The sequence below is a fragment of the Spinacia oleracea genome, chromosome 1, assembly GCF_020520425.1.
Source record: "Spinacia oleracea cultivar Varoflay chromosome 1, BTI_SOV_V1, whole genome shotgun sequence".
Classification (NCBI taxonomy): Eukaryota; Viridiplantae; Streptophyta; class Magnoliopsida; order Caryophyllales; family Amaranthaceae; genus Spinacia; species Spinacia oleracea.
The window spans coordinates 82,379,636-82,394,399 of record NC_079487.1 but is presented as its reverse complement, the minus strand read 5'-3'; the positions used below and the strand labels follow the sequence as shown (position 1 = coordinate 82,394,399).

Genomic DNA, 14,764 nt, shown 5'->3' with positions numbered 1-14,764 from the left:
GCTAGTAATTCGCTAGCAATGTGTGTTGATCGGCAATGCCCAAATATACTTGGTTGATTAATCTCTACAAAAACTTAAATACAATCATCTCTATACGAATCATTTATACCAATGTACAATGATAAGAAGCCGAGGTCAAAGTTCCAATAACCTCAAATTTGGTCCATTATTCTGTAATGGAGGGTAAAAATTCATGTTGAATATGATTTTCTGAGTAATTACTAATTATGTTCATCTTTTAAGATCCAAATTGGCAATGCAACTCCCTAAATACTTAGATTAAGCCAAAACCGTTGATTAATCTATACATAGACATCAAGTTCATAGATAAATTAATCTAATCAACAGTGAACATCAATATCATGGTATTGATAACCCCACAAAACAAATAAAATCTCACATTAATAAGAACAAATAAATCTGAATCTTCACAAAAGCAAACAAAAGGCAAAACCCATATAAAAAATAAGGGTAACATAAACAAAAGGCGCAAGGAATAAAACCAGCAAAAGACAATTCGATTACAAAACAATGTATTCAACTATTAAATCAAAATTAAATTCAGAAAATAATCCCAAAAGAATCATTCTAAAGCCATTCAAGAGGAGTAGTTCAAATCAATAAAAAAGAATCATAAACTGAAAACAATATAAAGAAAAAGAACGAACCTGGAAAGTGTCAGCATGGAGAGAAAAAGGAAGGAGGTGGAGAAGCGATTCGAACCCACAAATTGAACCATTATAGGTGGAAGCGACCACCTTTGATGGGTTTTTGGTTATGCTTCTATCTTCTAAACCCTAATAAATTGAAAAAAAAAAAAAAAACCAAAAGCAAAATTAAACGCAAAAAACAAATTCCATAAATATCTCCATCTTGAAGAAAAGTCAAAGACTAAAAATCAGCAAATTTTCAGAAATTGGGATTAGTCAATATGAAACAAAGAAATTTCAATAAATCACATATTAACAAACAAATTCAACTAATTTTTAAAATACCTAAGCAATCAAGAATTTCATATGCTATTATTCACCTATGTCGTAGCATGAGTTACAAAAGAATTCACCAAAAACAAATTGAAATATATAACAAAATCATTTCGAAAATTTCCAGAATTTCAATCAATTAAGCAAGGAAAATCAAGAGGAAAGAGGAAACTAACCTAATTTTCAGTGAAGATCGCGTCAATGGAGTTCTGAGATATTTGAGAGAAAACTCCGTTATGCTGTGACGGAAATCCTTGAGAGAGCGACGACATCGACCTCGGTTGCTGCATCATTTCGCGCAGATGGGAAGCGATGGAAGGCCGATGATGGGAAGCGATTGAAGATCGATGATGGGAAGCGATTGAAGATCGATGATGGGAAGCGATCGAGGATGGAGGCGATTGGGACGCGAGGAAGTGTAATCCTAACCCTAGAAACGACAACGATTTGGTGGGGGAAAGCTAGTGAGGAGAGAGAAAAGTGAGAAGGGAGAGACGCATTCAGCAAGCAGAGAGATTTTACGACTGGAGGGTATTTTCGTTTTTTTGCTGGGGGACACGAAAAATGTTGTTACCGAATTGCCCCTCCCCTCTTGGCTTATATAATAGAGATGTTTTGGTATTGCCACACAATAAACATTGTAGTTAATTAACAATAAGGTTTAAGCATTTTATATACTTTTATAGATACCCGTGCAATCGCACAGGTACAGACTAGTACTCCCTCTGTATTTATTTAAGGGATACACTTGCCTTTTCTGGCCGTATTTATTTAAGAGATACACTTGCCATTTTTAGTAACTTATCAACCCCACCATCTAATTAAATAATCTATCTAATATATCCTATGTCCGACCACCCTATTAAATAAACAATTTCAGAACTACACCCTACACCCCACCCCCTAAAATGACATGATTCCACTTGTTTTACTTATTAAAATATCTACCCAACCCCACTTATTTTATTACTTTATTTCATTCAATTCTCTTCTTAATACACGTATTCGGCCAAATGTATTCCTTAAATAAATACGGAGGGAGTATATATTACAAAAGTTATATCTAATTTATTTTTTGGCAAATCGTGCATCCACGGGGCTAATATATGGAGTACTCCCTCCGTCCCAAAATACTCGCAACGGTTTGACTTTTTGCACTATTCACATAATTTACTTTGACCTTATTTTATTTATAGTATATGAAAATAAGTGTTAGCATATAATATATTGTTGGCTTCATCTTAATATACATTTTCAAAATATTGATATTTTATAAGTTTTTATAATATGTAATTGAAGATATTGATAGTCAAAGTTGTGCATTGGCAAGCGTGCCCAGTCAAACCGTTGCGAGTATTCCTGGATGGAGGAGTAGTTTTTAACGGGAATCCGGAGATTGCCTGGACCATCCCTTGAAGGTTAGCCACTTAGCCCTAGCATTGACTACCTGACGACTACCGGGCCACATTCCCCGGGAGTTTGAAAGTCCCACCAAATCTTCCCACTTCTCAACGGTCTTTCTCTCTCTCCTCTCTCTATTTCCCTGTTTCTTCAGTAGCAGACGAAGTAGCTCAATATCACATAAATGCAACGACCTTTAAATCCATCACCATTCTCAATGAATCACCTCAATTTCTCTCTCATCACCCCCACTCCTTCATCACCTTCCCTTTTTTCTTTCAAAAAATATGATGCGGAGTTACTCAGAATCAGAAAACCCAATTGCAGAATCAAGCTCAGAATCCCAAATTCATTTGGAACAAGAACGAGAACAAGAAGACGATGATTCCCACAAATGGGTAGCTTTAAAGCGCTCACCCACTTACCATCAAGCCAGAATTTCCCTTTTTAAGACTGTTTCTGGTGATGTTTCTCAAGTTGATATTACTAAACTTGGTAAAGATGATCGTAATCTTGTGTTGGATCGTCTTTCTGCTGCTGTTAATGATGATCCTGAACTGTTTTTTACCAGATTAAGACAAAGATTTGTCGCGTAAGTTGTGATATTTGTACTTCATTTTTTGTTTTAAGAATGAGCACCAACTGTTTGTGAATATTTCCCTGAGAAATGTTTTTCCTGTTGTTCTTATTTGATGCATTAATGTTCACAGTATGCATTTCTATTGCAACCAAGTGATATAGGAGTAATAATAGTTGTGTCATTCCCGCTCTCGATCTCCCATCAATTGTTGGATAATTCAATAATATAGTGTATGCGACTATTATTTAGATAGAGGGAGTGTTTATGCTGGGGATTTGATTCTTATGATTCAGTGTAGTCAATTAAATCTTTGTTATTTGTATTGTTATCACTGGAATTCTAGGTGGGTTGTTTCCTCCTTTTTCTACAATTTGTGTAGGGCTACTCTGTAGTTAGAAGATCAAGTGCGGTAAAGGTGTTATGTTTTTCAAGATGCATCTTTTCCTTTGGTACCGCCTTTTCTATATGCTATTTAACATTTATAAGTGAAGTAAGTGAAGTAAGTTTCTTCGTTTGTGTTGAGTTTTTATACATGTTGGCTTTTCTTATTGTGATCTTGTAGTGTAGGTTTGGAATTTCCTAAGGTTGAGGTGCGATTTAAGCATTTGAAGGTGAATGCTCTTGTCCATGTTGGAAATCGAGCATTGCCAACAATTCCCAACGTTATCTTTAATATGAGTGAGGTAAGCTTTCTGGCCACAACTTTGTAACAGTTGATGATTCTAGTCTAGATTTACATGTTTTAGCTATCTTATGATTAACTTTTATTGCAACAAACTACTTTAGGCTTTCTTGGGAAGGATAGGCATTTTCCGTGGAAAAAGGGTGAAATTGTCTATCTTGAACGATGTTAGTGGGATTATAAGGCCTTCAAGGTACGATTTCTACTCAATTTACTGAGTTGGCCTTGTGTTTAATTAGATTTCTCTTTTTCCTGATCCTTTTCTTTTCCTTCTATTTCTTGTTTTTAGGTTGACACTGCTTTTGGGTCCTCCAAGTTCTGGGAAGACCACTCTTCTTTTGGCCCTTGCTGGACGTCTTGGGCCCGGATTAAAGGTATAATTGACATTGCTTTTCAGTGAGATTAAAACTCAGCACTTTTTATTTTTCCAGAGCATTTTACAAGGAAAATTTAGTACTTACAAAATGCAAAGAAAGGGATTAAGTAGCTGCAAAACACCTTATTCAGAAAATTTTCCAAGTTTTTCAAATTCACTTGTCATTAAGTATGTATGGAGAACAGAAAAGCGAATTTAGATGATCTACAAGCAGGTCCTTGTGAATTGATCTGGAGGAGATGGTTGAAAGCTTAAGTTCATATCTATATCTGGAATCTGGTTGTTTTATCTTTTTCTAACTAGTGTAATGTCAATTATTTGAAGACATTGGGGAAAGTAAGCTACAATGGATATGAACTAAATGAGTTCATCCCTCAGAGGACTTCTGCTTATGTCAGTCAAAGAGATTGGCACATGGCAGAGATGACAGTTGGAGAAACTATAGAATTTTCTAGACGTTGCCAAGGAGCCGGATTTAAACATGGTAAGCTGGATACAGTGCATATCTTATTATTCTATATTGTGGAACTTGTATTTTGATAGAAGTATTTCTGTTTGATGCAACAGATATGGTTTTGGAACTTCTACGGAGAGAAAAGAGATCTGGGATACAACCTGATGAAGATCTTGATATACTAATTAAGGTTTGTGAAACTATTTGAAGCTCATTCCCCTTTTGTCTCAATTCTGAAATATTTATATTTTCAGTAACCATGAGGTGGTATTCTGTAGGCCCTCGCGCTAGGGGAGCAGAAAACAAGTCTATATGCAGAATATATAATGAAGGTATATAATAGCTTATGCATCTCAGTTTACCTTGTTTTCATCACTGCTTTTTTCTGTCACTTCTGTTAGCAGCCAACAATAATGGTCCTGTCTTTATAATCTTATTAGACTATAAGCAATCAGTTAACAGTGTGCAATCAAGGTGATGATTCCAACTGAGGAAACTGGGGAGAACTTTTTGCATGCATGGCCGTCATCAATACATGACATTTCCATTTTTATCCTGCTAATATGTCTGACTGGACATTTTGTATACCTAGTATTTAAAAGCGAAACCATAGATGATTAAAAGACATGTGTCATGACTGTCATCCTCTCCTCTCATCCATCAATTTATTTTTTATTTTTTATCGTTTGCTATATTTTAAAGCTTCAACGCCTCTTCTACTTTGTTTTTCTCATTCAACATCAATTCACCAATAGTCCAATATATTTGGTCAGTCTTTTCCACTCGATCTTCCCCTTTAACACTCAAAATTAATTTACCATTTAATTTACGGATTTTTCATGAAATGACCTCGAGTTATGCGTTAATGCACCAAATATCCCTAATATTTCCCGAATGCACTAAATACCCCTGACCTATGCAATAATATCACAAAATGCCCTTTTGGCTAACGGCCGTTAACTATCCGTTAGTCAGTTAATTAGTTAAAACATATTGCACCAAATACCCATGAGGTTTGATATAATGCACGAAATACCCCAAATTTTTTCTTTAATTTTTTTCAAAGAATTAGTCGTTGTAGTTGAATAATATACCCTTGACTGTGATGATGGTGCATCCCATAAATCGGTGGCTGTGGATAATAAGTGAAACCATGTGCAGTCCCATACATTGGGTAATGAGGGAACCCATTAAACTGGAAAACTCATCAACGAAGGAAAAAGTCCACCAAATCCAGCATACATAGTCATGTTTCCAATCCTAGCAGTAGCCATTGGCATAAACCCACCAAACAACCCGAACCTGAGATTCGACAAATCACCCTAGTCGGGCCCCGACGGCGGCATAGCGGTTTTAGGGCGTTACCAGGAAGAGAGGTTAGGGATATCAACACCGGGAACTGGCCTCGGTCTAGGGCCAATGTTTGATTTGCCTCTACCATAAAGAGGGACAAGTATATCTTCTTGAACCAGAGCTTTACAGAACGGGCATTCATGTGATTGAGAATGGAAATGAAGCCATTTATACAAACAAGGCCAACAATAGACATGACCAAAGGGAGGTGCTATTGTTTTCTGGTCGTTCTTGCTGTGTTGTCTGGTTGTTGTTGTTGTTGTTGGTGGTGGTGTTGTTGTTGTTGTTGTTGTTGTTGTTGTTGTTGTTGTTGTTGTTGTTGTTGTGTGGCTGTTGTTGTTGCAGTGTTGTGAAGGCGGGTGCAGGTGTAGCTGTTGTGCAAGGGGGGGAATGGGTTCAGGGTGGTATGCGGGGTATATATAAGGGAAATCAGGGTTTGCAACAGCTATATTATTCAAATCCAGCGGCTAGTTTTTTGGAAAAATTTAAAGAAAAAATTTGGGATATTTCGTGCATTATATCAAACCTCAGGGGTATTTGGTGCAATATGTTTTAACTAATTAACTGATTAATGGAGAGTTAACAACCGTCAGCCAAAAGGGCATTTTGTGATATTATTGCATAGGTCAGGGGTATTTGGTGCATTCGGGAAACATTAGGGGTATTTGGTGCATTAACGCAAACCTCGGGGTCATTTCATGAAAAATCCGTTTAATTTATATATATTCTTTCAACCTCCACCTCTATTTAAATCATTTGTTCTCACTACGATCACTAGCCATCAATAAAATTAGAATTTTAAAATACGGGTAAACAACCACTATATAACTGTCCGTTCTATGAACGGGCTCAAGAGCTAGTTCATATAATATCTCTCTGCTTTGAGTAGCAATTGAATTGTGCATGAAATGAAGATAAACCATTACTTTTCCAGTAAAAGGATAGGTATAAACTCATCATGTTGATGGTTTGTGTTGTGTACAAAGATTTTAGGATTGGACATTTGTGCGGATACACTGGTGGGAGATGAAATGCTCAAAGGAATTTCTGGAGGGCAAAAGAAGAGACTGACAACGGGTAACACTACTTGAGAGGTTTTGGTAGCGTGTCAATCTCGGTAAGAGGCTTTTCAGGTAATTGCAATACTGACACATATGCTATATGTCCAGGAGAACTGCTTGTGGGTACATCCAGAGTGCTTTTAATGGATGAAATATCCACAGGCCTGGATAGTTCAACCACTCATCAAATCATCAGATATCTCAGGCATTCCACCCGTGCTCTAGAAGATACCACTGTCATCTCTTTACTTCAGCCAGATCCTGAAACATACGAATTATTCGATGATGTTATTCTTTTGTGTGAAGGCCAGATTGTTTATCAAGGACCACGCGAGGAAGCTCTTGAATTTTTCACATATATGGGGTTTAGATGTCCAGAAAGAAAGAATGTTGCGGATTTTCTACAAGAAGTATGAATTATTTACATATATGTGCAGTGATAAATCATCTTGAATATATTATCTCCATTCATTTGGATTGAAATAGCCTTTTGCTGCAAATTTTGACACAGGTAATATCGGTAAAAGACCAAAGACAATACTGGTACCCTGGTTGTTACTACCAATATGTGCCCGTGGAAAAGTTTGTGGAAGCTTTTAGATCATTCCGTCTTGGCTGTAAATTGTCCAGGGAGCTTGCTATTCCTTTTGATAAACGTAACAATCATCCAGCTGCTCTGTCAACTTCTTCATATGGTGTCGGGAAGATTGAGCTTCTGAAGATTGGGTTTTCTTGGCAAATGTTACTAATGAAACGAAATGTATTTCTATACATATTTAAATACACACAGGTTAAGTCTCCTTCTATGTATCATTTCTCCTATAGATCACTATTTTCAGTTGGTTTATCCGAGATGGTGTAATTTCACATTATCTTTGGAAAACAGTTTTTTGATATTTTTGAATTTTGACACATAAACACCTCAATGCTTCAGAAGGGTACTATTATAAATTAAGTGATGAATAGCTTTTGATAGTATGAAGCTATTAACAGAGATTAGTAACTGATGATTTTTCTGTTTATCCTAATACGGCACTTGATTTCTATGTTGCAGCTTCTTTTGATTACTCTCATCATTGTAACTGTATTCTTTCGGAAAGCTATGCATCACAACACGCTTGAGGACGGGAGTATTTATCTTGGAGCTATCTACTTTACAATAAATATGAATTTATTCAATGGTTTCATGGAGGTTCCAATGCTGATACAAAAGCTTCCAGTTCTTTACAAGCATAGAGACTTGAGCTTCTATCCTTCCTGGGTTTACACACTCCCTTCTTGGATTTTGAGCATTCCATCCTCATTTCTTGAGAGTGCTATTTGGGTAGGAATTACTTATTATTTGGTTGGATTTGATCCTGAAATAACAAGGTAAATTTTCCTTTTTAGTATTTTTGAAAGATGTTTCAAATGACCAAAAATGGTAGAATGAATTCCATGGTGTCAGAGTTACTTGATTCTGGTTTCATAGCTTGCCACAAATTTTTCATACGACTCCATCTTGATTTCATCTTCTCTTGTTTTGAATTTATGCAGATGCCTGAAGCAGTTCTTTCTAGTTTTCCTTTTGAACCAGATGTCAATTGGCCTCTTTCGAGTAATGGCATCCTTAGGAAGAAATCTGGTAGTCGCTAATACTTTTGGATCTTTTGCAATGCTAGTTGTTATGGCTCTAGGAGGATTTATCCTGTCAAGAGGTGAAACTTGCTTAATTTAGTAGTTGTTACTGCTATATTTTTATGTCACTTTCTGTACGCTTACATTCCCTAATGTGACAGACAGCATCCCTAAGTGGTGGATTTGGGGTTATTGGGTTTCCCCATTGATGTATGCTCAGAATGCCGCTTCTGTAAACGAATTCCTAGGGCATTCATGGGATAAGGTAGCCACTTAATGTCTATCTTTTTCCTTATTGATTAATCTTGTACATCGTTATTGACATCATAGAGTCTCATACTTCTGGTGTTGATGAAAACAGATGTTGGATCACCTAGACTAAAATGAGTTGGACAGAATATGATTGAAGTTAAAATGGAAAATTTTATTTACTAATTTCATGCTGGTTTCACCATAGGCAAACCTAATACACCATACTGATCTTGCCTTTTCTTTTCTTTATTTTCTTTTCAATTTTGCGATGTTTGGCATATTCCGAATCATTTGTTTACTAATTTCTTTAAGCTTTTATAACTGCAGAAAGCTGAAAACAGCACATTATCTTTGGGAGAGATGCTCTTGAAGGCAAGGAGCTTGTTTCCCGAGAGTTATTGGTATTGGATTGGTGTTGGTGCATTATTTGGATATATGATTCTATTTAACATCCTCTTGACACTTTTCTTGACATACCTTAACCGTAAGTTAAAATATCTTCTAACCTTAGTCCCTTAAAAAAAGTTCCGTTGGTAGAATTATTGATTTAAAAATAATGTTGCCACTTCTATGTTTTTGTCCCTGAAATTCCTTTTTTAAGGAGCATTACTGAAAGTTGAAGCACCTAAGATCTATTTTACTCTGAATATCGATCTCCAACCCACCTTGCCATACTCGAGTTGGAGTAAAAACATCCAACACCTAATAGACATTGTAATATTGTATGGATATTTGGGTATTGATACTTAAGAAATAAGATGATATACGTTGAATAGGTTGACACATCCATGTCGGAGACTTCTTATGATTACCATACTTCTGAATTATGTTGATCGAGTAAAATACCCCAAGATGGGTACAGCATGAAAAGATGGCATGTAACGGGTAGTTATTTTTTGGGTCACATACCATCTATGATGTATTGAAGCGAGCAAGGTTAAATTTGTGCTAAAATTTTAAACACTTTCCGAAAACCTGTTGCGTTTGGGAAATGTGTTGCTTCTACTAGATTTAGAAAAGTAAGACACCACTTATAAAAACATACAAGTAAAAGATATTCCAGAGATTGTACTTTTATTTTATTTTCTTTACTCTAGAAGACAGATTAATGATACTAAATGGAAGTAAGTAGTCAATTTTTTTTACTGCTCAATGTAGCCCTTGGAATGCGTCAAGCTGTCATCTCCAAAGAGAAGCATCAACATCAGAACCAGGAAGAGGACCAAGAAAATTCCGCTATTGAACTAGGAGATTTTTTGCAGAAGTCATTCTCATTTACTGGTCAGTCCTGCTCTGTCTCCTCTTATGCTCACTCTATTTCTTTATCATTGACTGTGTTTTTGTTGTCTTCCAGGAAAAGAAATGAAAAAGAGAGGCATGGTTCTTCCGTTTCAACCTCTTTCTATGGCTTTTAGCAACATTAGTTACTATGTGGATGTCCCTGTGGTATCTCCTTGCTTTTACTCCGTCATTATTGAAGTCCTTACATATTCCTCTTTTGGGCGCTGTCTTTATCGTTCTATATATTCTTCCAGGAACTTAAACAGCAAGGTGTATCGAGGGAGAAGCTGCAGCTGTTAGATGACGTCACAGGGGCATTTAGACCAGGAATCCTCACTGCATTGGTTGGCAAAAGTGGTGCTGGAAAAACAACTCTCATGGATGTCCTATCTGGTAGAAAAACTGGTGGAACTATTAAAGGGAGCATTTACATTGATGGTTACCCTAAAAGGCAAGAAACATTTGCGAGGATTTCTGGTTACTGTGAACAGGATGACAATCATTCCCCATGCTTAACAGTACACGAATCACTGATTTTTTCTGCTTGGCTTCGGCTTCCTTTGCGTGCTGACCAAAAAACACAAAGGGTGAGTTCCAAATTAAGAGAAAACTTCTAAAACTGCCTATTAAACATGTCAAATTGCACAAAACAACCCCTTTCAGCTTGTTGTTTGACAACCCATTTGTCGTATTTGTTTATTAAGTAATATTGCATCGATAATTAGTGCTAATATAATTTCAAAATATGTGTATGTTTTTATTGACTAATTGTGTGATGTGCAGAGATTTGTGGATGAAGTTATGGAACTTGTGGAACTTACCTCATTAAGTGGAGCTTTAGTGGGTATACCTGGTGTTGATGGACTATCCACTGAGCAAAGAAAACGGTTGACAATTGCTGTTGAACTGGTAGCAAATCCTTCTATTATATTCATGGATGAGCCCACTTCTGGACTTGATGCCAGAGCTGCCGCTATTGTTATGAGAACAGTACGAAATATTGTGGACACTGAGAGGACAATTGTTTGCACTATCCATCAACCCAGCATAGATATTTTCGAATCATTTGACGAGGTCTCTCTTGTCTCTCCTTGTTACTCACTTTTCTCTTTGTCTTCTTCCTTGTCTATGCAACAATAAGGAGGATATATGTTTTCATCTACGCTCATCTTTTTTTTCAAATCTTATTCATGCAACTCAGGTAACATATCAGGAAAACTAAATAGTTTCTTTAAAAGTTGTATATTGCTGTAATGAAGAATTATAGTTTAGGGATATTGCTTTCATGATCTCATTTAAAAAATCATGTCTCAAATGAATCCTTCAGGCACTTCTGGATTTTTTCCCTTTAATGTTTTTCAGATAGCCTTATATTATTTTCCTATTCTAGACCTGGCTTCAGTAACAAGATTGACAAGAGAGTATGCTTCTTGCGGAAAAATCTCTTACCTTACTTTGGATTTTACATGCAGCTCATATTGATGAAACAGGGAGGGAAATTGATTTATGCTGGACCCTTAGGAAACAGATCTCGTGAGCTCATCACGTATTTTGAGGTACTTGTTTGTCACATTCACATATTCTATCCTTTGAATTTCAAAAGAATCTTAAGAAATGCTTGTGTTGCATTCATTCCAATAGGCAGTTCACGGAGTTCCCAGAATCCAGCCTGGTTACAACCCTGCCGCCTGGATTCTGGATGTATCATCTCCTGCAGAAGAAAGTCGCCTAGGAATCGACTTTGCAGAAGTTTACCTATCATCACCTCTGTTTTGGTGAGTGCCTGATTATTCTCGTGACCATTGTCCCCATGTGCTGTATTTGAAATATTTCTCTTGTTTCAGGCAAAACAAACAAATGGTTGAACGTCTCAGCAAGCCTGACCTGGATTCTTTTGAACTATGCTTCCCTACTAAATACTCTCGGTCATTCCTCTCCCAGTTTTTAGCTTGTCTCTGGAAACAAAATCTCTCCTACTGGCGAAACCCACAGTACACTGCTGTTCGATTTTTCTACACCATCATCATCTCATTGATGTTTGGAACAATGTGTTGGAAGTTTGGTTCAAAAAGGTTTATTCCGCTGTGCATCTTTTTAGTAGAGAATCCACTCGTCTTTTTTTACGTGCTATGCATTTAGCATCATTGTTGTGCATGATCTCATATGTATACATATATATACATGGTAAATTTTTTTATTGTTTATGCAGGGGTACCCAACAAGATATATTTAATGCCATGGGATCGATGTATGCAGCTGTTCTTTTTATTGGAATTACAAATGCCACGGCTGTGCAACCAGTTGTCTCGGTTGAACGATTTGTTTCATACAGAGAGAGAGCAGCAAGGATGTATTCTCCTCTAGCATTTGCATTTTCCCAGGTGTGCAATCTTCCAATTAATGTTCTCCGAAGTTTTGCATCTTTATTGCAAAGGTGTTGCAATATTCAAGGCATATGCGTTTTCTACTTGAAAATACACTATTCAATCAATATACAATTACCAAAAATCACAAGTTCCAAATTCATTAAAAGTCACTTTTAATTGGTAAAAGTATTTCCAAGTTCAATTAAAATCAGGGGAGGGAGTAGAGAACAGTAATTAAGGAGGAAAAATAAATAAAACTTATTCTCATACTTATTCTGAAACAGGTAACAATTGAATTCCCTTATGTATTGGCGCAATCAGTCGTCTACAGTGGCATATTCTACTACATGGCATCATTCGAGTGGAACCTCCTGAAGTTTGCCTACTACTTATATTTCATGTATTTTACATTACTGTACTTCACCTTCTTCGGGATGATGAGTATTGCAGTTACACCTAACCATAATGCTGCTGCCATCATTTCTGCTCCGTTTTACATGATGTGGAACCTCTTCAGTGGATTCATGATCCCTCAGATGGTAATACCAAGTACTTTGAACTACATTGAAATATACGTGTAGTGTCATATTCAAGTTGTCTTCAGCCGTGATTTTGAATCGTCAATATTTATATTTATATAAGCTTAATTATAAGTTCACCATGATAAATATTGGTTTCAGTGGAGCAATTCTGGAGTTATGATATAAAGATGACCTTGACCTATGTGCTTTTGTTTTGTATCTCGATCTGCATTGGTTGGTTGTTGAAATCAAAACTAACACTTTGTTTTCTTTTTGACCCAGAGAATCCCAGTGTGGTGGAGGTGGTATTATTGGGCAAACCCGATAGCATGGAGTTTATACGGCCTTTTAACATCTCAATATGGGACCATAGATGACCCAGTGATGCTCTCTGACGGAGTTCAATCAGTGCCTTTGAAACAGTTCCTGAAAGATGAATATGGGTACAAGCACGACTTCTTGGTCATTGCTGCTATTGTTGTACCCAGTTTCTGTGTGGTCTTTGCCGTGACTTTTGGTTACGCCATCAAATCCTTCAACTTCCAAAGGCGATGAAGGAGTTTAAATTTGTACAAAGAAGATCAAGATATTCTCTCTTTGTTATTAACTACATTTGTAGGACCTGTAGGCTGTAACCATATATATGTCTGACGCATTGATAAAATGTACATGTAGTTGAAGTGTAGCGAATATCAGTATACTACCGCGCAATGCATCTTCACTATGAGTATAAGTAATGTGACGTTTTGTAATTTTTTATCTAAGTCCGAGTGGGAAATGAAAAGAACTCGGGAGGGAGGGAAATATTGAAACACATGGTTAACACAAATACCAGTTTTCCCAAACTACCAGATTAATGATGATGTTATGGTTGTTGATGACATTTCTAGGCACAAGAAAGTTTTACTGATGAGAATGTTGTAGAAGGGCTTGGTCAACACGGTTTTAATAGTGGAATTGATGGGTTTAATAATGCAGACAACATTACTAATGCTGGAAATCATCAAAGGCATAGTTTCAGTAAGCAAGATGATCCTTATTGGCTTTATTACCAGCAACAACAATATGCATCCAAACCAGGATTTCATATGAGAACTCTTACTGACTTAAGTGATAGCTCTGTGGATTCGGAGCAATCTCATAATAATGGGCCTAATGTTGGGTATTCTTGTTTCGAGGTTGGAAATAATTCTAGGGTTATCAAAGGCTTTCAGGTCCATGAGCTCATTTGATCATTATAGTTATGTCTACATCGAAATAGACATAGATTTACGATCCCCTATTCAAAGTCCATTATTTCTCGCATATGCATTATATTTCAGTTCCATCATCTACCGGTATCATCAAAATTCTTCAACATATATTTTGCATGCTATTATCAATGATATCCAAATACTTATTCAATAGGTATCACCCATCTTTTCTCATTGGCCATCTATAGTTCAAATATCTATACTACTTCAAGGGTAGTTCATACACTATATTAGTGTTTTATTTCTTTTAAAAAATATTATCAACTGCATTATCTTGCCCTTTCATATAAATAATCTCATCACTATGCTGGAACCGTATATATAATCTACACTTCATGTGTAATTAAATAAATACTGGAAAGACATATATTTCGATCTCATTACTTAATATATGTAGCATCGAGCACAATCAAGTCATAGATATTTTTATGTCCAAACATACTTCGAGAACATAAAGTTGGCATGTAAACTTACTCATATGGGGATCAATCTATTATCTTTCAATTTTGCCAATTTATTCTAGCTCGTCTCCCCTAAGTTGGAAAAATATATTCAATATACTATGTGGCATAGAATCCTTCACC

General features: G+C 36.4%; 1 protein-coding gene across 4 annotated transcripts; it reads left to right on the top strand.

Annotated features, from left to right (window-relative positions):
- Nucleotides 1–2,443: 2,443 nt before the first annotated feature.
- On the top strand, nucleotides 2,444–13,686 carry LOC110792476 (ABC transporter G family member 32). 4 transcript variants are annotated; one of them, XM_056835180.1, is made up of 25 exons: nucleotides 2,444–2,891; nucleotides 2,937–2,976; nucleotides 3,527–3,647; nucleotides 3,751–3,839; nucleotides 3,936–4,020; nucleotides 4,347–4,506; nucleotides 4,590–4,666; nucleotides 4,755–4,808; nucleotides 6,816–6,906; nucleotides 6,999–7,300; nucleotides 7,402–7,680; nucleotides 7,945–8,261; nucleotides 8,427–8,587; nucleotides 8,669–8,772; nucleotides 9,087–9,243; nucleotides 9,918–10,040; nucleotides 10,114–10,205; nucleotides 10,295–10,627; nucleotides 10,824–11,114; nucleotides 11,513–11,596; nucleotides 11,682–11,815; nucleotides 11,885–12,112; nucleotides 12,250–12,421; nucleotides 12,691–12,945; nucleotides 13,210–13,686. In XM_056835180.1, the coding sequence occupies exons 1-25, from the start codon at nucleotides 2,672–2,674 to the stop codon at nucleotides 13,480–13,482; spliced, it is 4,242 nt and encodes a 1,413-aa protein (XP_056691158.1). In that variant the 5' UTR covers nucleotides 2,444–2,671; the 3' UTR covers nucleotides 13,483–13,686. The 4 variants fall into 4 exon arrangements, with proteins under 4 accessions (XP_056691158.1, XP_056691162.1, XP_021852973.2 ...); XM_056835184.1 differs by lacking the exon at nucleotides 2,937–2,976 and having other exon boundaries at nucleotides 2,444–2,879; nucleotides 3,532–3,647; XM_021997281.2 differs by having other exon boundaries at nucleotides 2,444–2,976.
- Nucleotides 13,687–14,764: the final 1,078 nt, after the last annotated feature.

Coding starts and splice junctions, on each gene's coding strand:
- LOC110792476 (XM_021997281.2), top strand. CDS start 2,672: ATGATGCGGAGTTACTCAGAATCAGAAAACCCAATTGCAGAATCAAGC. Junction 8,262..8,426: donor TTTGATCCTGAAATAACAAG/GTAAATTTTCCT, acceptor GAATTTATGCAG/ATGCCTGAAGCAGTTCTTTC. Junction 12,946..13,209: donor GATTCATGATCCCTCAGATG/GTAATACCAAGT, acceptor TTTTTGACCCAG/AGAATCCCAGTGTGGTGGAG.